Source organism: Sinocyclocheilus grahami, unplaced genomic scaffold (genome assembly GCF_001515645.1).
Source record: "Sinocyclocheilus grahami isolate Dianchi unplaced genomic scaffold, SAMN03320097.WGS_v1.1 scaffold338.1, whole genome shotgun sequence".
Taxonomy (NCBI): Eukaryota; Metazoa; Chordata; class Actinopteri; order Cypriniformes; family Cyprinidae; genus Sinocyclocheilus; species Sinocyclocheilus grahami.
This window is the reverse complement of record NW_015505517.1, coordinates 772,819-799,286: the sequence shown is the minus strand read 5'-3', so window position 1 is coordinate 799,286 and position 26,468 is coordinate 772,819. Positions and strand designations below refer to the sequence as shown.

The 26,468-nt window shown below is 36.6% G+C and overlaps 4 protein-coding genes across 6 annotated transcripts in view; 2 read left to right on the top strand and 2 right to left on the bottom strand.

Annotated features, from left to right (window-relative positions):
- The window catches only part of LOC107602929 (cyclin-dependent kinase inhibitor 3-like), a 9,316-nt gene extending 6,157 nt beyond the window's left edge, over positions 1–3,159 (top strand). For both annotated transcript variants that reach the window (XM_016295552.1, XM_016295551.1), the window contains exons 3-5: positions 1,396–1,427; positions 1,522–1,625; positions 1,715–3,159. In XM_016295552.1, the coding sequence (XP_016151038.1) occupies positions 1,396–1,427; positions 1,522–1,625; positions 1,715–1,804 (226 nt within the window). In that variant the 3' untranslated portion in view covers positions 1,805–3,159. The remainder of the gene's footprint in view (positions 1–1,395; positions 1,428–1,521; positions 1,626–1,714) is intronic.
- A 327-nt stretch (positions 3,160–3,486) lies between these two features.
- LOC107602965 (protein cornichon homolog 1) lies at positions 3,487–9,714 on the bottom strand. Its single transcript, XM_016295616.1, has 5 exons — positions 9,582–9,714; positions 8,418–8,486; positions 5,250–5,362; positions 4,934–5,077; positions 3,487–4,756 (listed from the first exon to the last, which is right to left on the bottom strand). Exons 1-5 carry the CDS (start codon positions 9,660–9,662, stop codon positions 4,729–4,731), a joined length of 435 nt encoding a protein of 144 aa, XP_016151102.1. The 5' UTR covers positions 9,663–9,714; the 3' UTR covers positions 3,487–4,728.
- A 3,540-nt stretch (positions 9,715–13,254) lies between these two features.
- Positions 13,255–15,616, bottom strand: LOC107602964 (glia maturation factor beta). Of its 2 annotated transcripts, none has more exons than XM_016295615.1 (7): positions 15,475–15,616; positions 14,116–14,212; positions 13,949–13,998; positions 13,793–13,842; positions 13,604–13,686; positions 13,426–13,499; positions 13,255–13,338 (listed from the first exon to the last, which is right to left on the bottom strand). In XM_016295615.1, exons 1-7 carry the CDS (start codon positions 15,475–15,477, stop codon positions 13,267–13,269), a joined length of 429 nt encoding a protein of 142 aa, XP_016151101.1. In that variant the 5' UTR covers positions 15,478–15,616; the 3' UTR covers positions 13,255–13,266. The 2 variants fall into 2 exon arrangements, with proteins under 2 accessions (XP_016151101.1, XP_016151100.1); XM_016295614.1 differs by lacking the exon at positions 15,475–15,616 and adding an exon at positions 14,866–15,431.
- A 701-nt stretch (positions 15,617–16,317) lies between these two features.
- Positions 16,318–23,247, top strand: LOC107602963 (galectin-3-like). The gene is made up of 6 exons (XM_016295613.1): positions 16,318–16,564; positions 16,837–16,854; positions 17,723–18,391; positions 21,307–21,395; positions 21,466–21,622; positions 22,711–23,247. The coding sequence occupies exons 2-6, from the start codon at positions 16,840–16,842 to the stop codon at positions 22,864–22,866; spliced, it is 1,086 nt and encodes a 361-aa protein (XP_016151099.1). The 5' UTR covers positions 16,318–16,564; positions 16,837–16,839; the 3' UTR covers positions 22,867–23,247.
- Positions 23,248–26,468: the final 3,221 nt, after the last annotated feature.

Sequence of the window (26,468 nt, the reverse complement as noted above, 5' to 3'; positions counted from 1 at the left end):
AGAGAAAGGAAAAATTTTAATCGCATCATATGACCCCTTTAACAGTTACTTACCTTCACCGTGGATGAGAAGTCCTCTTCTGAGATCTGGTTTTCTAAAATGGCCACAACAAATTGCGCGGTTCAAAGTTAAGCTGCTTGGGTCCTAAAATTTTTTGTTAATTTGACAGTTTTTTTTATATTGTTGACTTTACTCAAAATTACTCGTAGTTTTTCTTTATTAATTAAAGTAAACCATAAACTCAGTATGTTATGTAACATTTGTAGCTTTAAATTAAGTAATGTGCAAAACTGAATTTTTTTAAGTAAAATCTTTATTTTAAGTGTGAAATAATTTTTTACAGTGTGTATATATATATATATATATAGATAGATAAAATATTTTAAATTGAACTATAGTTTTACATTTTAGGACAAGGTGTATTGGTATTATTGAATATTATTGTTTAAAAGACATAAGGATGCATTGAATTAATGTCAAAATTGACAGACATTTTCTGTAACATTATAATAATCAAAATAAACAACAAATGCAACTGTTTCAAGATTCATTATAAAGATAAATGTTTCTTGAGCACCAAATCAGCCTATTACTGTAGAATGATTTCTGAAGGATCAAGTGCTAAAAATTCAGCTTTGCTGTTACAGGGATGCATTTTATTTGAAAAATACAATATTTTTTACTGTATCAAATAAATGCAGCCTTGGTGAGCATAAGAGACTTGCATAAACCTAAATATACATAACTGTATATATACTGTATATATATATATATATATATATATATGGTTCTGGTCGTCTCACACGTCTTCCATTTAAGGATTATGGAGGCCACTGTGCTCTTAGGAACCTTAAGTGCAGCAGAATTTTTTTTGTAACCTTGGCCAGATCTGTGCCTTGCCACAATTCTGTTTCTGAGCTCTTCAGGCAGTTCCTTTGACCTTATGATTCTCATTTGCTCTGACATGCACTGTGAGTTGTAAGGTCTTATATAGACAGGTGTGTGGCTTTCCTTATCAAGTCCAATCAGTATAATCAAACACAGCTTGACTCAAATGAAGGTGTAGAACCATCTCCAGGATGATCAGAAGAAATGGACAGCCCCTGAGTTAAATATATGAGTGTCACAGCAAAGGGTCTGAATACTTAGGACCATGTGATATTTCAGTTTTTCTTTTTTAATAAATCTGCAAAAATGTCAACAATTCTGTGTTTTTCTGTCAATATGGGGTGCTGTGTGTACATTAATGAGGAAAAAATAATAACTTAAATGATTTTAGCAAATGGCTGCAATATAACAAAGAGTGAAAAATTTAAAGGGGTCTGAATACTTTCCGTACCCACTGTATATACTTATTAAAATTAGATAAACATCAGTGTTTTTATTCCCCCACAGTTGTTATGGAGGCCTGGGACGCTCAGGGTTAAGTAAGTATCAAATGCTCAAACAGGGTTCAGTGTTATGATTAATGTTAGTCCCGTATGTGTGATTAGGAGTTTAACTTGTGCTTCATTGTCACAGTTGCTGCATGTTTGCTGCTGCAGCTCTCTGTCTCCATGACACCCAGTGCTGCTCTGGAGATCCTGAGGGAGCTAAGAGGAGGTGGAGCCATTCAGACTGTCAAGGTTAAGAGGCATCCAGTAACCTAAATGCATCACTTTCCCTAACCGTACAGCTAACCTATTAATGATGCTTTCTCATTTGTCTCCTATAGCAATACAACTTCCTTCATGAGTTTCGGGAAAAGTTTGTAGCATATCAAGAAACCAAAGAGCGACTTTCAGAGAGATCAGTGTCCCGATGAAAAAAGACAAATTACTTTGGTGTTTTTGCTCTGTGGATTTTCTCTACTTTGATTATGAATGCATTTGTTTCTTTTCTGATGGCACTTTAAAAATTCTGTATTTTTAAGTCAATCTAATAATATTGTGCTTAATATATAACTTTAACTTTGCAATTAAATGGGTCTTGTTCAGTAAGTGAGTCTTAAAGGTGCAGCAAGTGATTTCTGAGACACGCTGTTGAAAATTGTAATCAACACCCAAACAAACTATTTTGTGAATATTTTCTATCTGTTTTTTCTATGTATGTTGAAACAAATTGTTTGTGTAGAGTCCTGGCTGTGTAAATAAGGGAGAAACGTGGATCAGACCGAGCACCATAACACTCTTGTAGCCAAGACGTTTACACTCATGATGGGGAGGAGAGAGCCTGAGCAAGCAGGAGATTTGTCTAGACTGTAGAAAGAGAGATGGCTGATGCATTACCAAGAGAAAAATGTCACAAGAATATCTTTAAAAGAAGGCTTACAATCAGGCAAACTCTAGGACCTGCGTTAATATGGGGAAAGCTTTCGGCGCCGAGATTGCTGTTTCCTCTCGGTAACATTGGTTTTACTATATTTCACAAAACCAAGACATGCTGCTGCAATATTATCTATAGCGCTGCTGGTGCTTGGCTATTACAAAAATCATTTCATAATTGGCTATTACAGCTATGATGAAAACATCCGGTTCGGCACTGTCTTGATAAACCATCTATTATAGTTGTATGTGTTGTTGCATGGCGTGTTCATGAATTTTTGTCTTTTTCAGACAGTGTTTCTTAGAAATCGGTTAGCTCCTAAAAATGATATGTCTGCATTATATCGTGCATTGTCTGCATTAATCCTGCACAGTCGATCAAATTGAGAGAAATGTTTATTTTTGTGTCTGGGAAACCATATGTTGCTTATGTGAGTAATGGTGATTTGGATGGTGGATTAAGTTGTTAGCAATCATTCCTGGCAATTTTCTTTTCAAAGTGGTCATTAGTAAGGAAATGTATAAAGTTTGCAACAATTACGTTACCTATGAAATGAACCAAACCTTTGATTTAAACAGAAACACAAATAGTCATACAATCAAAACAGCTCAAATGCTGTCGTGAATGATGAAAAATATTTTTTCATATACTTCATATTTGCCACATGATAATACTTTTTGATAAACTATGACTAATATCCAGAAGGAAGCCTATGGGCGGGACTTCCGGTACAACAGCGTGCAGTAAACGGTGAAACTGTTTGTAGTACAAACCAGTGTGTTAAAATAACGCATTACAATAATATGCTAAGACACCAATCTGCAATGTCAAGCAACAAAGGCAGATGAGACCTGAAGCCAGAACCATAAAATTTACAAATGGCCGCGCCCACTTTTATGGGAAAAATAAGGAGCTTTATGCAAAGCAGCATTACTGTTTTATAATATCAGTTTTATAAAAGTAATTTTTATCATTGGGAAAAGATTTCTTAAAAACTTAAAATGTATGCAGTCAAACTTTAAATTTTTTTAAGTTGACTAACAAAGCTGATTTTTTTTTCTTTTAACTATTATAAGCATTACATGTCATATTCTTTGTTTAAACCAAACCCATTTTATCATAATTACTTTAGCCAAATGAAATAAACTTAAGTTAATACAAAATGGCATCATAAAATGACCATTTGTCTATGGGAGGCTTTATTGGGAACTTTAAGCAATATTACAAGCCAAAAATAAAATAAAATAAAATACACAATTTACTATACCTCTTGCAAGACTTTATAACATTCAAATGCACATAATGCTGGGTTCACACACACGGGGGGGGAAGCAAACAGAAAAAAAATCTAAATCACAGGGAGAATCAAATACAAAATCAAAAATAACTTATTACTCTAAACATAACCTTGGTAGTCCAGCTTGGTGATTATGAACAGCTATCAGTGTGGTAAAGAATCCTTCCACACCGCTCTGCTCTGAATCCAGATACAAACTCTACAGCATCACCTCAGGACAGAAGCCTCTGTTTGTGATTACTGACAGGCTAAAAGAAAACGGCATCTTGGCACACTGAGATCATGCCAACATCAAACCAAAATATTCAAAATCGTGTCCACACTCATCTCACAAAAACAATGGAAGTAAAACAAAATCAGAAAACAACAGTTAGAAATACGAAATGCACACAATAATACATTTAAAAGCAAAAAAAAAAAGTTACATGTGGTGTATTTCCAGGGTGTATGAGCGAAGTAAAGCCTTCAACACACTGAAAGCATCAGTTCTCATTTCCTACCAAAAAGACAGTAAACAGTGGTTTTAACACTCATCTGATAAGAACCATCAACATGAAGCAGACCACCAGCATGAGCTCAAAAAACAGACTTACAAGATCCTGAACCACCAAGGCAGCACACGACTGAAGGACAAATTAAAGAACTGACTGAGCTACAAGGCAGTAATATATTTAAGATAAAATAAGTCTGTAAAAATTATACAATCAAGATCTTTATTTTGTCCCACAGTTTGAAAACACAAGAGTAAAATCTTTGCACATTTCCATCAGTGGTATAGTGTTGAAGCCCTTGTGCCTCTGCTTTGGACACGATCTGGTCAATGTAAACGGTTTCAGCTCATCTGCTGATGCTTTCAGTGTGTGAAGTGCTTTGGCATTGGTGCGGCATGTGTATATAAGTCTAAACAGGTTGTACTGAAGAGTTGGTAATCATTTATTTTTGCATGTGTGGTTCTGGAGTTGTGCAGGCTGCTTGCGTCCTGGATCGTTCTTGGCCAATGAGGTGTAAGTAAAGTCAATGTCCTTTTGAAACAGCCGAGCAGAACTGAGAGAGATGGCCGAGTCCAAATTCAGTTTTAAAATCAGCATCTCAAACGCTTCCTTATATGCTTTCCAGCTGCATCCAGTTTAGGAGCTCACCAAAACATAGATCATCCTATAATAGAAACACCAGAGAGAAACATAATCTATAGGGTTTCTGATGAAACAACACGATAGATAGATAGATAGATTTCTTAGAGGAAAAAAATACTGACTCCTAATTTTTGAATGAAAGTGTGTATTAAAAATTACATTTACATATTAAAAAATTGTATTTTTAAACTCTACATACCCATAAAGATAGTAGAAGAATGAGAGGAGGTAGAATGCAAGTTTGCACCATCCCTCCTTCTGACAGTATGCCAGAATATCTGCGTTCATTATTGTAGTGGGGTCATACAATCCAGGTCCACTCATCACGGGGCGGCTCATATACCTGCACACACAAACACTTGATGTTGCACTTTGAGCAAGAACAATGTTGACTAATCACTTATTAACTTTAGAAAAACTAGCTTGACACATCTGCTGAGGTGTTTGATATATAGCCAATAAATTCGAAATGTGTGTTTCTCTGCGATTCATTTAGGGCTGAGGGCCCCACCCACCTCCAGACGTGATAAGCCAGCAGAGGCATGTTGAGTCCAAGCGTCAGCCATTCTGCGGCGCACAGGAACATTACGCAGAAGAACACATGGATGAGGTACTCCGGCAAGACGAGCTGAGGAAGCCAAATAATACATGGTCAGAACTCCGAAGACAACACAAATACACAGATCCATCTCAGAGACTAGAGTTCTATTGCACCTGAAGCCTGTGCCCCAAGTCTAGCCAATCAGGTGGAAGAATCATTCATATTAACCCCATCCCATAAGCTCCAGTACTTACTGATCTGCTTAAGTACATCTAAATCTCTCTAAACCTCAAAAGAGCAGGATCTGCTGAGAATAATTGTCGTAAATTATAATTTAAAGGAATAGTTCACCCAAAAATGAAAATCTGCTCACCCTTAGGTTATACAACATGTATGTCCATTAGAAGAAATTGATAAATTTAGCATTACATCACTTGCTCACAAATGGATCCTCTGCAGTGAATGGGTGCCGTCAGAATGAGAGTCTAAACAGCTGATAAAAACATCACAATAATCCAGTAAGTAATAGATTTATTACAAACACAGCTTTTTTTAACATAAATTGCTGGATTGAAGTCGTGTGAATTACTAGTGGATTATGATGCTGTTTTTATCAGCTGTTTGGACTCTCATTCTGACGGCACCCATTCACTACAGAGGATCCATTGGTGAGCAAGTGATGTAATGCTAAATTTTTCTAAATCTGCTCTGATGAAGAAACAAACTCATCTACATCATACATGGCCAGAGGTAAGCGCATCTTCAGCAAAATTTCATTTTTGGGTAAACAATTATTTTAAAGCATATGATTAATTAAAACAATTTTAAATGTAAAATCAAACCAGTGACCTTAAATTACTGGGCAGAGATTGAAAAATACAAAAATGTCAAGAATTCAAAAATGTATCCATTGATCCATTTAAGAATTTATGACATTATTAAGTTCAAAATTCAAACCATCCAGAGGATCTCTGCTCAATAAAGTCTGAAACAGGGCATCTATTGTATCCTAAAGCTGTCGAAGCTTGTAAAGCACATACTGTTCCCCATCTGCTTTAGATTTAGTTAAATATAGAGTGCTGATTTTCTTTTATTAGGCAAATAGAACTTCTGGCCATTAGCAATTTACAGCAAAAAAACAGACAGGTCCCCATTATCTACACCCCCAACTCACAGACAAAGATATTGGGAACAGAGGTAGGATCGTGTTTTTTCCACAGGGATACATTGTCAGGCAGAGTGATAACAGCAGCCATGCTGAGGGAGGGAGCAGCTACAAGGACCCCAGGCTGCCCCTGCCATGCCTGATCATAACCGGTAAATGTAGAGACAACACATGGAAGCCCATGCAAATAGAGAGAAAGTGTGTATTCTGCTTTTGCCCAACACAAACACATTGTAAAAAATTAATTCAAACTATCAATGGCGATTATGAAGAACATAAATAGGTAAAATGGCCTTAAAACTCATTAAGCATTTACTTCTGAGAATGTCCGGACATATCCATCCAGAAATACCCCTTTCTAAAGGATACTACTGCTTGACTCTAAATTAATGTGCACTCACTAAACCCGCTCTTCTTCTCCTGTTCATCAATCTCATCCATCACACGAGTGCACTTGAAATAATGACTTCTGCTGCATGATGTTAATGGTGCAATTGTTTCACAGCTGAGCCAATTTTAGAAATACACTTTCTAAGTGAGACGTCATAAATGGAGTTATTCGCTCTGGGTAAAGAGCAAACGGAGGGAGGGACAGAACGGCACATGCATGTTCTGAGCATTTGCAAGTCTTTTCAGTTAACACTTTTCCCTGTAAACCGCTGTCTTTCCTACTCTCAAATAAACACCTGTGCAGATGACATCTGTGCCTGTGCCCAAACCCACAGTAACGGACTAAACCAGCCAAACATGAGCAAAATAAGAGCAACCCTAAAGGAGCAATCTGGGTTTTGTTCATTTGGCAGATGTGATGTCGTTTGCAACAAAAACAACCTCTAATATCAAGCTGTCTATTTGACGTAATCCAGGTCCTGTCTCTCTGCTTGGCTTGTTTGTACATTTGTGAGGTGTTAGTTAACTGAAAAGACATTTGTAAACACTCCGCTCGTGCACACAGAGAGACTGTTACTGATCAGGGCCTTTCGCACTGCGGTAACCTTTTCATAGTACCAGAACGAATTGTGGAACTACCCACTTTTTGGTGTTTTCGCACTGCCGGAACTGGGTGCGATTTTAGTACCGGACTGCCTTTTTCGAGAACCAAATTAGCTCCTACGCCGGAGCAGGGTCTAACCAGCACAACTGGTACTAATCGTGACTTAAGTAGACATTGATTGGCCAAAAGCGTATGAAAACGCCCTCACCCGCCATGATTTAAAACGCAGTGTAAACATACTGTAAACATTGTCAACTTATTTCGCAAGTATGGAGAGCAGCGATAGATGGACGGACGCTGAAGTGCAGGCACTTGTAGCAAATGTAGCACTGCCAGTTGTCATTGGAGATTCTTAGTGCTCCTTTCTGTTCTTTCAATCGCTTTACGTATACATCGACTTTCCATGTCCATTATTGTGAAACCCGCGAGACACAACAAAAACACAGCTCCGATCACAGCGTCCTCCATCCTCCTGTTGTTAATGTTGTTCTTCTTTGTTTCTGTTGTTGAACGCCGCGCACATATGACGTAACTGTCGACCGGCTTACGTCACTTCTTAGTACACACTCTCGGCGCGAATGCAACCCTTTAAATGGTACTGGGAAATAGTTCGCGGGAAATAGTTCGCGCAAAATAGTCCCAGTACTTTAGTACCGTACGTTTAGTTCTGGAACTAAAGCGGTGCGAAAGGCCCTATCTTAAGCTGAATTCTGGTACCAACCTTCAGAGCAAGCCTGACCCTTTTAATTTTTTTCACCCTGTCAACTGTCTTTGAGCCAATCAGAGAAAAAAGGTAAAAAGCAAATATTAAGAAAAAAAAGACACAAAATGCAAATCAGAAAAATCGAACTAAAGTAGTGTTAGTGTTGGAAAGCAACATTCACTGCAGATGATTTCATCGATTAGCAGAACAGTGTTGAGATAGAAGAGAAGAAACAGGAGTGCATGCATCACACGCCATCTTTCCAAAACCTCTCTCTTACCGGGTTTAACGTGTTACATTGGTCTATAGGATTCTTATAGTCAGTCTTCAGCTCATCAAATGCAATTATCTAAAAAACAGGGAGGACAAAAACAGTACATGATCAATATGATAAATATGCAATCACAGATCCTACACTGTCATGTGTCAGGAATATGTTATTCTTTAAGAATCAACACTTTTAATTTTCTTTTAATGTGCTGAATTAATTAATTCAATTTAAAATTCATATTAAATTATAAACAAACATGAATCGCAAACATCAAATCTTAAAGAACTTAATATTTTAGGAGATTTGTGATGCAGGAGAGATGATGTAAATTGAAACTACTTTAGAGAAACGCCAGAGATCTTTATGCTTTTCTCTTTGATTAATCTGTAAACTCAAGTGTTATGTTTATGTCGCATCCCAAATTCAGAACATATGCAGTGTATTATTCATTACGCCTGAATCATTCAAACATTATCCCTTAATCTTGGGAAAATAAGGGTGGAAATCAATATTCCTTTTACTGTTGTGACATTTGTCTGCATCTAGCATATTAGGCAGAAATGTGATGCTGGTTATGAAAGTGTTATTATCCCGGAAACAGGTTAATGGCATCAGCCAGCAATGAATCAGCCTAAGAGATCTGAACAGTGGTGCTGTTCTGTCCGCAAATAACTCAAAATGTGACTCCAATTTTAACAACAAATAAACGGTTATGTCTCAATCTTACATGCAAAGCCCAAATGATGCAGCCAGACCCAGGGACTCTAGACTGAGAGGATCATGTATAAGTGATTTCACTGCATCGGGGTTTTATTGTTTATTGGCGTTTGTTTTATGTTGTTGATTTTATCAGCAGTTCTGATTTATCACAGATCTGTGAACACATGACCGAGAGCTAAACAACAGCGCGCGCCCATCCGCCCCTGGTCACCACTAACAGATATGACTAATTGATAAACATAGGGTGCATTAATGTGGCAAACTCTGTAGATAACACGGAAGGCCCCTAACTGTTTAACGGAAAAATAGCGGTGATGATAATAATGGGTGTCACCAGCTCGCGTTCGTGCCATTCATTCGCGCTCTGCAGTGTCTAACTAATGTTACTATCCGCCGAGTATCTGTGTGCTCAAAGTCTCCACAATTCGGTAGGAGTTTAATCTAAATACTTACATGCCAAATAGCGAAGAAGATAAGCGCCGCCGTCAGCAGTAGCGCCAGCATATAACAAAAGGCCGCGAATGTGAACGCCATTTTTCGCTCATGTGGAATTATCCAGACCGACTTCTTCTTCTTCTTCTTCTTCTCTCGAGTTTTTTTGGCGGATTGGCAAACCAACGTTAAAGGTGCATGTCCGCCACCTACTGGTCTGGAGTGTGAACCGCACACGGTTCAGTTATGAATTATTCAACTATTAAAGATAAAACAATTAAAAATATATATTTTAAATAATAATAATAAAATAAACCAAAAAATGTTTACGTAAATAAATACAAAATTCCAAACTTCAAACTCTTTCCAGTAATCTTGTCTTTTTAAAATACTTAAACAATTCTCCATATATTCTTGATTGCATTACCCCATAACCTAATAGTGTCTTTAGAGATATACTGTTAATTCCCATCAGTTCCAGTTCTTGGAACATCTGATGTCTTTCCCTTTCATACGCTATACATATTAAAAGAACATGCTCAACCGTTTCTGGTAGTCCACTTTTTTTTTTTTATTGCAATTTTTAGAACAAAGAACATATAAGGGCAATAACATTTAAACTGAATGAAAACAAATACTTAAAATAAATAAATAAAAATTAAATAAGAAAAATAATTTAAAAAAATCTCACATCTGTAAACAAGTACAAATAATTACAAATTATTCAAAGAATAGATTTAAGGCTTTAAAGTAATTTACAGTTTTGTTTTTTTGCTTTGTTATTTCTTGTTTCTTTTAACGTATACAAGTAGTGACCTATTTCTATTTTGAAATGAGTCAAATTAGGTTTTTTCACTGCCCATTTACATTTGTGAATAAAGAATTTTCTATATATAATGAGTAAATTCACAATATACCAAATCTTGAAGTCAACAGTATACTCATAAAAAAATAAAACATCCTTTTCTTTGAGTTGCAATTCAATATTAATACTTTGTTTAACAAAAAAAAAACAAATCACACCAAAATAATTTTGTATAAATACAATCATAAAATAAATGATCAATACTCTCATTTTACTCTTTACAGAAAGCACACTTCAAGTCAATGTCTTTACAAAACTGTGCCATTACCTGTTTTACAGGATAAATACGATGAACGATCTTGTATGATACTTCTCTAATTTTATTTGTGATACAAAAACGTCTGGAGATCTTAAAGGTTTGGTAGTCCACATTTATACCCAGACCGACTACCGCTGTGATGTTGAGACAGCTGTACGTCACGTGACTGAAAAAGTCACATGGATACTCGAAAAAACGCGAGATCAGGGGAAACCCTAGTATAAATAAATAAAAATAAATAAATAAAAATGTCATTCCAGACCCAGATAAAATCAAAACCACATAAAAATTACTGTCGGTAGATCTCTAATTCTTGAACCATTGACCTAATATGTGATCATTATTACATTATCACCTAATATACATCATCTGAAAGCTGTCCATTGATATGGTTTGTTATGATAGGACAATATTTGGCGGAGATATAATTATTTAAATATCTGGAATCTGAGGGTGCAAAGAAATCAAAAATACTGAAAAAAAATCACCTTTAAAGTTGTCCAAATGAAGTTCTTAGCAATGCATATTACTAATCAAAAATGAAGTTTTAATATATTTACAGTAGGAAATTTACCAAATATCTTCATGGAGCATGATCTTTACTTAATATATTAATGATTTTTGGCATAAAAGAAAAATATATAATTTTGACCCATACAATATATTTTTGGCTATTGCTGCAAATATACCCCAGCGACTTGAGACTGGTTTTGTGCTCCAGGGTCACATATTGGTTTACTAATGCAAACCCAGCATTTGTGGAACATAGAATAGCCACAAGGTAATGAGCCTGGCTAAATTACCATGTCTGTTTGTAACGGAATTACATTTGCTCTGTTACCAGATACTTCCTACCCAAGTAAGCAGGATAGAATGCAGAAAATCCTTTACTAAATCTTCATTGTAGTCTTAAGTATTAATCGCCAGTATTCATTAGTCACTCCCACCAGTAAACTTTGCTAAAACCAGTAACGTACCCATATTTACCATGTTAACATTCAGTGTAATTATATTTTGTATCAGACATTATTTCAACCTTTAAAAATAGAACAAGGTGTCAATATCAATCAAGAGCACTCCAGTTAAGCATATGGTCAAATTTTTCAAGGAAAAAAACTTTTATTTAATTATTCAAAACAGCAGACAAATGTAATTGAGACATATTAAAAGGTTAACCATTTTTCTGGTTTCAAGAGAGAACTTGAGTTATAAATGATCAGTAAAAGCTTCTTCAGTCATTAAAAATTAAATATTAAACACATACACAGTTGACTACTGTATGGGACAAATCATGTGATGTCCACATCATACAAGCCACCAAAGTGAGCAAACAGTGTTTAGTAGGAAACAGCACTAATCACAGGTGTTACAGGTTCTACAGATGTACAGAGATGAGCCTGACCCACATTAGAGCTCACAAATTCTGAAAGATGCGAGATCTGCCGAGGTATTACTTATCAAACCCATAATAGCATCACTTCCTTAAATTATTCATACTACTCTGTTAAGCTTTGAACATTTAAGAAATTTCCAGTGTTTACATTTTGCCAATAGAAAGATTGATTTTTTACATAAATACGGAAATAGTGATGCTTTGAATAACCTTAAGAATAGTGACACCAGCTTTATTCCAGCGTTTAGTTGGACAGTGAGAAAGATTAATTTAGAATAACTAACAGATGAATTAGATGATTGCCTGCCTGTGGCAGAATAACACCATAGCACATCTCTGCCGATGTACATCTAAACCTACACATCTCCAAAAAGGTAGGGCAGATCTGTGATCAAGGACATCCAGGTGACGAATTCTATGTCCCCTCTCCCAAAAACACTAAATCAAGTAAAATTAGTCCCAGAACTTTCACCCAATTGTCCTCAGATTCTAGATCTTTAGTCGAGATTTGTTTATCACGCTGTGAGCAGATTTAAAAAGGCAAAAAATAATGAATTTATGACAACAGGTCAGAAACAGTAAACAATTTCTCCCAAAAATATCAGTAAGACTTCTGTTCTGACCTCTTCAGCTACCGTTACTGTTCAACACATATCAAACCAAAATAATTAATGTTTGGTCAAATTAAAGTTAGAAAATGCTTTACAAAGGAAGAAAATGTTTGGCCCTTATCAGGGCATTACATGAAGACTTATGTGATTTTATATCAAAACGGGCAAAACATGCTACATGATAGACTTTTACAATGTTTAAATCTGTTGCCATGTCATCTATCATGAAGGATAGCTGACATAAAATCGCAACATGTCATCCAACTATCATGGCAGTAAGACTGGACCACCTATGCAGGCCAGTACATGCGTTACTGCTCAGGGATGAGAGCGGAATGGTTTTAAAAATCCAAGGAATTGTTCAGTGTATATGTGGAATTTGCTTTCACATTTTCATTTCTTTGCACCTCATATTTCTGTCATCTTAAACTGGTACAGGCGGGTTTAGAGTTTGGGCAGAAGCATTCAAACATACACAAACAGACATTATCAGATGGACTATGGTATTCTCTCCGTTTGGAGGTGATGGTCCCATCTCGGTCACTCTTAAGACGAATGTTAGCTTGTTCTGTCCTTTCTTAGCGGAAGAAGCCCAGTTTCTCTCGGAGCCACTCCTCTGTCAAGTCTTCAGTGTTCCTGATCTCAAACACCTGAGAGAAAGCAGATACAGGCAAATTAAAAAAAGAATTTCCACAACATCACTGGGTGTAAGGTTAGGTGTGTTAGTTAGAGCTCACCTTGGTCAGTTCAACCGTCTGTACCAGTTTGTTTTTGCTGCCGGCGTACATCATCTGCTGCTCAGGTTTGCATCCTGGGAAATTCAGTTTCATTTTAGAGAAGTTTCATTTTTGGAGAAACTGCCAATTATAACAGGGTTTGTGCATATTGACTATTGAATAAGTGCATTTTCTTTACCAACAGGACTGGAGAAGATAAAACACAGAGGGTAGGACACTCTCCCATCATCGTGCTGGTACTTATAGCTGTAGACTACAAATGTGTCACAGGTTAAGGAATCCAATGATTGTTTAATGTTGAATAGACACATTTCATGAGTTTAATCACAGTACTGCACAGAGTGAGTTTTGTTTTAGTGAAGGATATCTGGGCTGTCTCTCTGGTAGCTCATTCTTCAGGTCTTCAGGGGAAATATCCTACAAGGAGAAATCAAACCCTGGTTTACACCACTAATCTGCTCAATTATTAGTCCCACTAGAAAGCTATGTATTGCATGTTGATGCAATAACAGTGTGTATTTACCTCATGCTCCTCCTCCAGAATCACCAGCTGTTTGTCTTTATCAATCTTCACTGTAACCAGAGGACAAAAACAGCAATATCAGCATTCAGTCCTTACGCTATATGAGAAAGTGTAAGCATATATGGAACAGCTTGAGTGTGTAAGAGTTTAATTTCAGTTTGACTCACTGATGATGGCGGCATTATTAGTCTCCTTCCTGAAGCGGAAATCCCGCAACTTTTTCACCAGGTCTTCGTCCACCTCACACACAACTAAAGACTCACTCTGCACACACACAAACATTATTGTTACTATTTTCCACATGTCAGTCAGCTTTATTACTATTTTCAGTCTGCTTAGTTAATTGCGTCCAAACTTTTGAATAGTAGTAGTGTATACATAATTCATAACCGGCTACATAGCTGGAGAAACTCCCAATTAATCTCTTTGATTAAGAGGCATACAGGTTAGGGACACACTCAGGGTTCAGAGTTTGTCAAAGTATTGGTTCTCAACTGGGGGCCTTTGCAAAGTTTTGGGGGGCACAATAAGTCTTACAATTATATAAATGTAGTTATATTAATAAAATATTAATTACACTACTAAAAAACACAAAAATACAAATGTGTACAAATGCTGGAAACGCAAAAATACAAATGTGCAACATTAAACTCACATTTTTTTAGCTTATTTGGTTTTAGTACTACCAGATGTACATATCAGCTTAGATAGTGGAGCCTCCAAATATTGACCTGGATGGAAATTATTGGCTATTTCTTCTGATTGTGTAATTCTGTTTCAATACAGCCAACTCAACAATAAAACCACCTGTCTACTCTGGCACACAACATCACAAGGAAAAGGAGTTCACAAAAGTCATGCACCATGACAACCAGTGTAGGTCATCATCACACTGGTGTCATCAGGAGAACAATCACCTTCTTAGCTGTCGATGAGGCGGACGAAGTAAGCAAACGTGTTTTGACGTGCAGTGTTGGTGGCATGCAAAGAATCCGCGTTTATTTCATTACATTGCTTGTCATTTCTGCTCTGATTGGATTACATTGTTTGATCGTGGCTTGACGTGCTATTCAAAGTAAAGGAGCCACACCGTCTCTTTGTCGCTTAGCAGATTTCCCAAATTTCCTTGAAATACTGAAGTGTGAGCACGGCTGCAACAGGAAATGAGAATTCCCCCAGAGCCGCCGGAATTCCATCATATCGCAATTACGTAAGGCGAGCCTATCTCGTGAAAATTCAAAACAGAGATTTGGGGTATATTTAACGCCAAACGTGCCATTATTTTGGTAAACTTTATGAAGTCGGTGTAATGCCAGAGAGGGGTTGACATGCAGCTCATCACAAAGCACTGGGTGGAACTGCAACAGGGCTAAAAAAAAAATATAAAAAAAACTCTAACATACACGTATCCCAGACCGTTGAGGCGTACGGCGTTATTTGTAAATGCCTCCGTGTTATTATACATCCTACAAGAGAGGGCCGCCATACAAATGTTTTTATTAATCCAAGGCAGTTTTTGTACTCACCATTTTCACAGACGGCACAAGCTCAGCAGTGCAGGAGTTCTACCGTGCCGCGTCTCGTGACGCTCGTTCGACCAATCAGAGCACTGGAACGCGCCACAATTTGCATAAACGTCTGTACTAGGATCAGTTTATTGTCACCCATAGAAGGACGAGATCTGTCTGATCCCAGAACAGCAGCATTTAGGCATGAACTGATGCTCATGGAAAGAACTATCGGATGCACACTTTTCTCCACCCTACGAGGAAATTAGAGGATTTAGATATATTGCCAGCTATTCGTTCAAAATAAAATAAATGGGTATATGAAATGCACGCAAATGTGCCATAATTAATTTATTTACTGTAGAGTAAAAGTAATATTCAATGTACAAGTGACTTTGGTGTTTAAAATGATGATAATAATAATAATAATAAAATATACAGAACGTATTTCACTTAAAAGCACATTCAGAAATAGCTACAGACATGTAGCTATTAACATGTTGTAGTCCCACTCCTTTTTAAGCTTTAGAGTCTTTTTTATTTGTATATGATATAAGCATTAAAAAATATTTTTTTCTTAATTTATGGAAAATATAAATGTATCAGTAACTACAAACCCGAAACAATTTTGTCAACATTCACCATTTGTTGGAAACACCTCTCCTTTTCAAGGCGCTATTCGTGGAAAGTGGCATTTAGAAAACTGGAAAAGTTTCTAAGCCAGTTGTTATTATGGTTGTTATATTTTAAGCCTCCCAGGGGTGAAAACGCCCCCTTCGTCAGTAACCCCTGCGCATGCGCAGATGAGCTGGCCCATCCCTCAGAGGACACGCCCATCGGGGAGCTTGCGCCTGCATTACGCTCATATCTGATCTATAAACACAGTAGATTGTTCTGTTCCTTTAACTACAGTAGTTAATGTGTCATCCATATTATTTGGCGCTCACGATGTTTTCAAACACGCTGTTGAAAACCCTCGATGTTCCAGTTGTCACCTCACTTCCTGTATAGAGTTTAGTAATTCTGACTTTAGGATCTTTTCGGGCGACGGGACCTGGTGCTGCTCTGAACCCCCAATCCTCGGACCGCAGGCCCTGATCCAGTCGAGGTAACGTTACTGATGCCCACAAAACTGCTAACATTTCACGCAAATGCGCATGTATAGCACTACACAGATTAAACTATGTGGAGCTGGAATGCCTGATTTAATCTTACATTGTAAAGTATAACTTAAATATTTGCCAGAGTGTGTTTGATACAGTGACGTTAACGTTACGCTCTGTTAGCGTCTGTATAACTAGTACATGTACTAGACTTATGACAGAATCTGAATTGTATACAGCTGCATGTCACTAAGTGTCACTGTTTGTGTCTGTTTAGGCCATGGCAGACTTTTCGGTAAGTGTTTTCTGTATAATTTTGTTCAATAGTTTCAATAGTTCATTTGTATTACTTTAGGCTGTATTTTCTCCTGTGTTAGTAAAGTAAGACATTGTATCCGTGTTGCCAGCAGTAGAACCAGTTATTTAAATTTCTTAGTTTCATTGATATAATATCTTTATTCGGCGCATATATTCAATAATTAAATGAAAAATAGTAGAGATATACCAGAATATCCAGTGTATAATACAGTGAGACCAGCATAAACCCACTAGTGAAAAAGTTTCTGTTATGCATTCTTTTATAATTTAATTATAGAAATGACCTATTTTTATTAAAAATGTATAAAATGAAATGTTGTTATACTTTATTATAATTAAATATAATTATTTTAATTATCAGCATAAGAACAGTATAAGTTAAAGTAAAACATATTTAATAAAAAATGTGTTTAATGACAGCAGCACCTAAGCTGCATGAACTCCACAAGCCTGATGATCATGTTGTCCAGCATTATTTGATCCACAGAGCATCTTGTACTTCAGTGGAAGCAAAAATGTCTAACCTTTTGTCAAAAGAATGTCAAATGTCACAAATTTGTTTATTTAATTAGCTAGTAATACCTAGAAATATTGTGAAATATTAAAAATCATTCATTTAACATCATAGTGTTATTTTTTTACACACTCCTACAATTTTCTGTTTATTTACAGGTTTAATTTTGTTTTCAATCTCATATTTTTAATCTGGTTTCAGACTTTTGGACCCCACTGTTTGTCCTAGTTAGTCTTTGGCTTTGCGATGATAATATCAGACCAAAAGTCTCTCTGATAACTCTCAGCTAGTGTTTTATTTGCTGTGATTTTTCTGCATTCTCTTTCTGAAGCTTGCTGACGCAATCCCAGATAATGTTTCTAGTGAAGCATCGAAAAATAAACACACTAATCCATCAGCTCCTGGAAATGGGGCTCTGCCCCCCACTAATCCTGGCTGGCCTGGTGCAGCCCCTGGTGGCCCTCATTTCCCACCCTCAGGAGGCCCTGCCCAACCAACAGCACCTGGCTTCCCTCAAACTGGGCCGTCTGCCCCATGTCACTTTCCACCTGGCCCAGGAGCCCCAGGCCAGTTTCCCGGAGCCCCTGCTGCCCCAGGTGGATACCCTCCAGGACCGGGCGTACCTGGACAGTTCCCCTCCAACCCTGGAGCTCCAGGACAGTTCCCCTCGATGCCAGGTCAGTTCCCACCAGGTGGGGCACCCGTGCCATACCCCGTTCCTGGACAGTTCCCCTCCCCACCTGGGGCTCCACAGGGCCCATATCCAAATGTGCCTTACCCGCCAGGTCCATCTGGGCCTGGCATGTACGGCCCAGGAGGCCCTGGTGCCTTTCCACTAGATGGAGGCCCAGGATATGGAGGAGGAATGTTTCCCCCAGTACCAGCAGGATCCTGGGGTCCACCCGGAGGGGGCTTCCCTCCTCAACCTGGCCCACCAGGAGGCTTCGGTCCAGGGCCCATGGGACCATACGGAGGGCCTGCAGCTCCAGGTGGAATGCTGGTGAGCAATTATGACTGTTTAAATGGGTCTATAAAGAGATTTTGCATGCACGAGTCTGCTCATAAGTGTATATGATGGGTTTGTTTGGTGATGGCTCTGCATTGATCTGGTGGAGTTTGTTTTATGAGAGTGTTGGTGACATAAGCATTGCTTTCAGGGTTGTAGGTTTGGCTCTTGAGGTTTGGGATGCTCCTTCTCTGGAGTCATTCTGCTGGATCACAATAAATCTGCAGATCTTAAATGCAAGCACATCTTGTGTAGATCTCAAAAGCTCCTCTTCTTGTTTTTCAGCCACCACATAGACCACCATATTTTTGAGCACAATGAACAGCTCAGCCAATCACAGGAGGAGGACAGCACCACAGCCATCACAAAGACCCCAGTTAGCATCCAATCAGAGCTCAGAGTTCTGGACACTGAGCACATAGTTCATGCTGATATATTAGCATATCACCTTTGCAAACAAATGCACATATTTAATGTAGCTGAGCTACCTAATTTCTGCACAGAACATTCATGATTATTAATATCATACTTTTAAAAGTTCATTGTTTTAATGGTGTTATTGCTTGAAAAAGAAAAACAATAAATAATACACTTTGTGGTCATACAACAAACAGATGAAATTAATATTATTGTAATTAAAGGTTTTTTTAATGGGCTCAATTTATTTGTCTATATCAGCTTTTGTCTGAAATTGTAGGTAATGGTAAGAGGTTGGCATTGTTGTTCACATACTGTGGCATAATATATGGTCTTCATTAATCTTTGGGGCAGAGAGAAGTATAAGGACTGAAACATATGACAATCCCTTTCAGAAATCTGATACGCTTTATTTTGCATTCCATGATCATATAAAAACATTTTAATAATCACACTACTCTTCAAAAGTTTGGGGTTTCATGTTTTTGAAAGAAGTATCTTATGCTCACCAAGGCTGCATTTATTTGATCAAAAATACAGAAAAAAAACTATATTGTGAAATATGGTAAAAAGTTTAAATCACTGTTTCTGTTTTAATATATTTTATAGTTTAATTTATTACTCTAATGACAAAGCTGAATTTTCAGCCACCATTACTCCTGTCTTCAGTGTCACACAATGCTTCAGAAATCATTAATTTGCTGATTTGCTGCTCAAAAGATATTTCTTATTATTATCAATATTGGAAACAGTTGTCCTGTTTCATATTTTTGTGAAAACCGTAATAATTGTTTTGCGTTCTTCAATGAATAAAAAGTTCAAAAGAACAGCATTTTTTAAATGAAAATCTCCTGTAGCAAATTTATTTGCTGTAACTTTTGATCAGTTTAATCCATCTGTGTTGAATAAAAGTATTTCTTACAAAAGAGCAATCTTATTGATCCCAAACTATGATATTTTATGAACGGTAGTGAATATGAATATTCATGGTATACAAAGGCATCTTGAATTTTAATATTTTATCGGTTATTATCACAAATTTGTTCATAAACAGTGTGCATGTTTGTGTGTGTTTGATTATACCAGGCTTTATTCACTGAGGGGAATCATGAGTCAGTGGGTGGGGTTTGGAATCAGGGATTGTCAGTCTATGAGATTTGTCACAGTGTTGCCAAAGCAAAGTTGTTTATAAACTAGGCGATGTCATCAGTTAGATTTCCTTCTTTTGCGGTTTGTCATGTGATCTGTGACGTGGCATTAGCTGGAACAGGACAAAGAGAAAGGGCATGTGTGTTTGGGTCTTCGCTGTTTAGTATACATAGGCTTTTGTGGTGATTAGTAACTTGCTTCTCTTAGAATATTTGTTCAGTTCAAGTTGGAAAATATTCCTTTGAATTGAACAGTCCTGTTTAATGTCAGGGAGGGATTCATGTTATTTTGCAGACTATGGAAAAGCCAGAGATGGAACTTTATGATGGAGCATGGAAGAAACTCGTACATCATGGGAAAATGTATTAACAGACGATGGAAGTCTCTACACTTCATGTGTAAATCACTGAGCTCTCAGGGTAATGGGGCTGATCCAACACTGAGATGATGATGATAATGCATATATTTGTGCTTTATAATTTTATTGAAAGTTAATTTTATTTAGCAAAGATCTATTAAACTCATCAAACGTGTCAGTAAAATTAATGTTTATATAATGTCCTGTATCTCAGTTTCCATAACAATATTAAGCAGCGCAACCGTTTTCAACAGTGATATAAACATGTTTCTTGATCAGCAAATCTGCATATTAGAATGATTTCTGAAGGATCATGTGACACTGAAGATTGGAGTAGTGATGCTGAAAATTCAGCTTTGCCATCACAGGAATAAACTGCATTTTAAAATAAATTAAAATAGAAACCAGTTATTTTAAATTGTAATAATTCTTCATATATTTCTTCAATATTGTACATTCTGTATATTCTTCAATATTACAGTTTTTACTGTATTTTTGATCACATAAATGCTGTCGTCTTTGAGCAAAAGTATTTCATGTTTAAATATTTTTTAAAAATCTTACTGACCCCTAACTTTTGAATGGTGTAGTGTATTTGTAAAAAATCACAATTTTATGTCTCTTCTGATCTTCTCTCAAGTTCTGGGATATAGAGTTCATTTTAGAATAGTTTATCAGGTCTAGCTGCTTACAAAGATGTTTTCTTTGCAGTTATATATACCATATTGGTTATTGGTGGATATTTGAGATTTTTATTTTATTTTAATAGTATCAGTCACTATCAGTTAATACTATTAAACATGATTTATATTTATAAAGTTATTGGTATCATCATATTGTATATCCCTATTTTCGGTATCACAATATACAGTAACAAGGATCAAAGATAGATTCTGGAGGCCAATTTTTACATATGTCCTTAGTGTAGACACCTGTGGCAACTGTTGAAGAACTCAGATAACTTATGTGTATGTGTGTGTTTTAGCCATTGCCGTATGATCTTCCGCTGCATGCAGGGATTATGCCCAGCCTTGTGATTACTATAGTGGGTGAGCCAGTACCAGGAGGAAACAGGTAATGAAAAAACAAAACAACAAGATTACTTCTGCGTGTCCAAAGCAAACTCTCACTTCTCTTTTCTCAGGTTCCATGTAGATTTTGTGAGGGGGCATGACGTGGTTTTCCATTTCAACCCTCGTTTCCATGAGAACACCATCGTACTGAACACACAGCTTGGGGGCTGCTGGGGTCCGGAGGAGAGGGTGGGAGGATTTCCCTTTGTGCAGGGCAGACAGTTTGAGGTACAGCATTCTGATTTACCCTTAGAGAAGGAACTTAAAGGAATAGTTCACCCAAAAAAGAAATTCTGTCATCATTTACTCAACCTTAAGTTGTTGCAAACCTGTATGAATTTCTTTCTTCTGTTTAACACAAAAGAAGATGTTTTGGAGAATGTGAGTAACCAAACAGTTTCTGGTCCTCGTTGACCTGATTTTTTTCCCCTATGGAATGAAATAGAATAGATAACCCAAATATGAAAATAATTTACTCACCCTTAGCCAATAATTTACTCACAAAATGTAGATGAATTTGTTTGTTTGTTTTATTGGAACAGATTTGATGAAATTTAGCATTACTTCACTGGCTCACCGATGGATGCTCTGCAGTGAATGGGTGCCGTCAGAATGAGAGTCCAAACTGCTTATAAAAACATCACAATAATACAGTCCAACAGTTGTCTTGTGAAGTAAAAAGTTCCTTGTTTGTAATAAACAAATCCATCATGAGACATTAAGATTTTAACCTCAAACTGCTGCTTCTGGCTAAAAGGCAGTGTCCTCTATCCATAATATTGCTTTCTCCAGTGAAAGTGTCATTTCTTCTGAATCAGAGGAGAAATATGCACACATCAAGCACCGTTTACAATTGAAAACAGTCCATAACAGTTCTAAACTAATATGTTGGTGAATTTTGATTGTGAAATGTAATTTATATATAAATTATGCACTTGCATTTTGCCCAGAAGCGATGGTTTAAAGTTAAAACATCTTAATGATGGATATGTTTCTTACAAACACTCATCTTTTTACTTCACACGATGTTAACTGATTGAATGAAGTTGTGTGGATTATTTGTGGTTTATTGTGATGTTTTGGATTAGCTAATCGAACTCTCATTCTAACGGCACCCATTCACTGCAGAGGATCCATTGGTGAGCAAGTGATGTAAAATGCTAAATTTCTCTAAATCTGTTCCTGTGACGAAACAAACTTATCTACATCTTGGATGGCCTGAGTATATTTTCAACTAATTTTCATTTTTAGACGAACTGTTCCTTTAAACCATATTGGATTTCAGTTGAGTTTTCATAATGTGTTTGTGTGTGCAGCTGAAGATCCTGGTGGAGGCGGATGGGTTTAAGGTGGCTGTGGACGGCATTCATCTGCTGGAGTTTGAGCACAGAACAGGCGGGATGGAGGACGTCACTCACCTGCACATAGAGGGAGACCTCGTTCTGTTCAGCGCAGCCCCCAGCATGATCTGAATCCCAGGGGCGTAGGAGCAATTTGACAATGTTGAGGAGACACATTAAGTCATTGGTCCTTGAAAAGTATAGATTATCTTCAAAAAATGGGACGAACAGAAATTTCTAAAAGCTAATGATGTATCTGTTATCTGCCGTTCCATTGCAGATTAATCAAACTCAGACACGTGATCTAAACAAATAAAATATGGATGTAAAGAAAGTTTCGGCGGCCCCTCTGAGAGGTCACCAGGACACTGATATCATTGATATGTCTAAAGCACCATAACTTTCTGTTTTTCCTCATTCTTTCACCTGTCAGAATGCATTATGCTAGTTAACCTTTCGCATGTACACTGCCGTTCAGAAGTTTGGGATCAGTAAGATTTTTAATGGAGTCTCTTGTGCTCATCAAGGCTGTATTTATTTGATCAAAAATACAGAAAAAACTGTAACATTGAGAGATATTATTTCAATTTCTAATATTGGTTTTCTGTTTTAATATACTTTAAAACATAATTTATTTCTGTGATCAAAGCTGAATTTTCAGCATCATTACTCCAGTCTTCATTGTCACATGATCCTTCAGAAATCATTCTAATATGCTGATTTATTATCGGTGCTGGAAACAGTTGGGCTGCTTCATTCTAACTATATGAGTTACTCATTACTTAAAAAAATAAAGAAAAACATTTATTGACTCCAAACTTTTGAATGGTAGTGTATATTGTAACACAAGATTTCTATTTTGAATAAATGCTGTTTATATATATATATATATATATATATATTCATAAAAGAATCCTGAAAAAAGTATCATAGGTTCCAAAAAACATGAAGCAGCACAACTGTTTCCAGCACTGATAATAAATCAGCATATTAGAATGATTTCTGAAGGATCATGTGACACTGAAGACTGGAGTAATGATGCTGGAAATTCAGCTTTGCATCACAGGAATAAATTATATTTTAAAGTATATTAAAAGAGAAACTGTTATTTTAAATTGCAATAATATTTCCCCAAATAACAGTTTTTTTTCTGTATTTTTTATCAAATAAATACAGCCTTGATGAGCACAAGAAACTTCGGTAAAAAATATTAAAAATCTTACTGATCCCAAACTTTTGAATGGTAGTGTATGACAAATTTAGTAAAAACGAAACGTATACTGTTCTACGTACACTCCTATATTATGACCTTCAGTATTAGCATGATATAGTACCAAGGCCCATGAGGGGTCATAAATTCTAATTTAGGAAACTGCAGACCAGAGATGTGACACTGTGCTAAATTATATCAGATCTAAATGGCTGAATATTATTTTATTTGGTATGGATTTTGGAAAATGTTCATAAAACCATATTAATGAAATAATTGTGATAATGGAGATAAGTAGATAATTATGTCCGAATAAATGCTGTATTACCCTGATTGAAATGTGCTTGGTCGTATTATATTCTGCATGTTGACCTAAGATAAGAGAAAGTAATTTATCATAAAAATTACTGCGAATTTTACTGTGCACTGTAAGTATGCATTTATGCCATGTCATAAAATTGTGCCTTTGTCACATACGATTTGTATCTGTGTGTAAGAATTAGCTACTGAATTTGTTACTATTTATTACCAGCACTTCACATTTGCATTTATACATTTAAAAAAAGGCAACCTTCATCTTAAATTGCATTTGTACAACTGAAAAGTTGGTGTACAACTGAAAATGTGATGGATGAACCGTCTCAATGTTGTGCAAAGAGCAGTCGAGAAAGCATGCATGGATGCAGTCACAGAGAATGTGAATACAACTTTATGGTTTAACTCACCACATAAATAATATTTACAATCGTTGACTGATATGGCCACTTTTATTAAGTGTTGGTGTCAATCTGACAACAATGCTCAGTGTTTTTTATATGTTAAAATATAACAAAACACTGATATTAACACTAATATTAAGTAGAACATAGTATGCAACAGACTCTGGGGACCATGATGCTCTTCCCTATTTTTGACAGCTCATTCCTAATATGAAATTAAAACAGAATATGAACACTGATTCGTGAACGATTCGTTCTTTTGAGTCTTTTCAATGATTTGATTGAACCAGTTCACAAAAAAAGGTCTACATAAACTAAAGATTCGTTATATTCATGATATACTGTATATCGTGAATGAGTCGTAACGAGTGAATCTCAAGTTAACCGGTCAACGCTTCACTGAATATCCCAGCTCAGTGATTGGCGGCCTGAATTTCCTTTTGCTTTGCAATTATAATGTTTTAAAAAATCCCTATCAAACTTTCTAATTTTCATAAGCAGATGCTCTTGGCCTGGTCCTTAATATACAAACACAAATTTTCTCTGCACCGATATTATTTATGGAACAATAAGAATTTTCTTTACAAGAATAAATCACTTTTCTTTGACAACTTGTTCGAAAACAATCTTTTAGTTGGACGGCTTTTTAATTCACAAGGCAGACTTTACAACTACTCGTATTTCTTACCGAAATATAATATTCCTGTATCTGCTGATGAATATGCTGTTGTTTTCAATGCCATCCCCTCTGTTGTGTCTTTTCTGTTGCAAGGTAGGCCTACTACACTTCCATGGCCATGTACTTACACTCTGAATTTAACTGACACAATGATCGGAAGTGTTTGCTTTTCTACAGATCAATAAAAACTAGCTATAAAATTAGAGCCCTTTTTCAGAGAGAGATAACAATTTCTTACATAATACCTTATTGGAATAGCATTGTGGAGAATATACCTTGGGAGAAAGTATGGACCTTGCCTCAGATATCTGCTTACAAATAAAGTAAAAGAAATAACATTTAAGTTGATTCACAAATGTTACCCAACTAAAGCCTTTCTTAGGAAATATAAGTCAGACATTGAAGTGAGTTGCTGTTTTTGTCATTCTTCTGAAGAAGACTTCATTCTTTTTTTTTTGGCAATGCTCCTACACAGAAAAATTTTGGTCAGACTTTTTAGTGTATGGGGTACATTTATTTAAAGGAGACATATTATTCCCCTTTTTACAATATGTAATATAAGTCTCTGGTGTCCCCAGAATATGTCTGTGAAGTTTCAGCTCAAAATACTCCACAGATCATTTATTATATCATTTTGAAAATGCTTATTTTGAATGGAAGCAGAAACACGCCGTTTTTCGGGCCCCTCTCTTAAAATGCAAATGAGCTGCTGCTCCCCGCCCCCTTTTCCAGAATAGAGCTGAGCCATTACAGCTTGTACATGCTAAAAAACATGTTTTGGTTCTGAAATCATGCGTTTTGAACCATATTAGTTTAAACTTCTGATATGTTTTCTGAGAGCACACATCCGAAGCACACGGACAGAAAGCGGCTGTCACAGCATGTGAGTACTAAACTAAGTTCTCATTCACACACAAGTTTATGTTAAAAACACATGAGTTACAAAAACAGTCGGTTATGTCTGTGAAGGTAAACAGCTGGGAAATAAATTGCATGTTTATTTTAGATCTGTGTGGCAGCAGCAATATACAGTAAATAAATCAATAAATCCACTGCTCTCTTGTCTCCTCTGAGGCTGGGACTCTAAATAGTGTTCTGTGCTCGTCTGTGCAGCCAAAGACAGAAC

What these genes read in the sequence shown, in the direction of transcription:
- LOC107602965 (XM_016295616.1), bottom strand. Translation starts at nt 9,662, where the DNA reads ATGGCGTTCACATTCGCGGCCTTTTGTTATATGCTGGCGCTACTGCTG. An exon ending in TCTTCTTCGCTATTTGGCAT is followed by an intron (nt 8,487 to 9,581) that starts GTAAGTATTTAG and finishes CCTGTTTTTTAG; the next exon opens with ATAATTGCATTTGATGAGCT. An exon ending in TTCTTCTACTATCTTTATGG is followed by an intron (nt 4,757 to 4,933) that starts GTATGTAGAGTT and finishes TTTCTATTATAG; the next exon opens with GATGATCTATGTTTTGGTGA.
- LOC107602964 (XM_016295614.1), bottom strand. Translation starts at nt 14,931, where the DNA reads ATGCCACCAACACTGCACGTCAAAACACGTTTGCTTACTTCGTCCGCC. An exon ending in TTCTGGAGGAGGAGCATGAG is followed by an intron (nt 13,843 to 13,948) that starts GTAAATACACAC and finishes TTCTCCTTGTAG; the next exon opens with GATATTTCCCCTGAAGACCT. An exon ending in TATCTTCTCCAGTCCTGTTG is followed by an intron (nt 13,500 to 13,603) that starts GTAAAGAAAATG and finishes TGAATTTCCCAG; the next exon opens with GATGCAAACCTGAGCAGCAG.
- LOC107602963 (XM_016295613.1), top strand. An exon ending in CAGCTCCAGGTGGAATGCTG is followed by an intron (nt 18,392 to 21,306) that starts GTGAGCAATTAT and finishes TGTGTGTTTTAG; the next exon opens with CCATTGCCGTATGATCTTCC. An exon ending in CCAGTACCAGGAGGAAACAG is followed by an intron (nt 21,396 to 21,465) that starts GTAATGAAAAAA and finishes CTCTTTTCTCAG; the next exon opens with GTTCCATGTAGATTTTGTGA.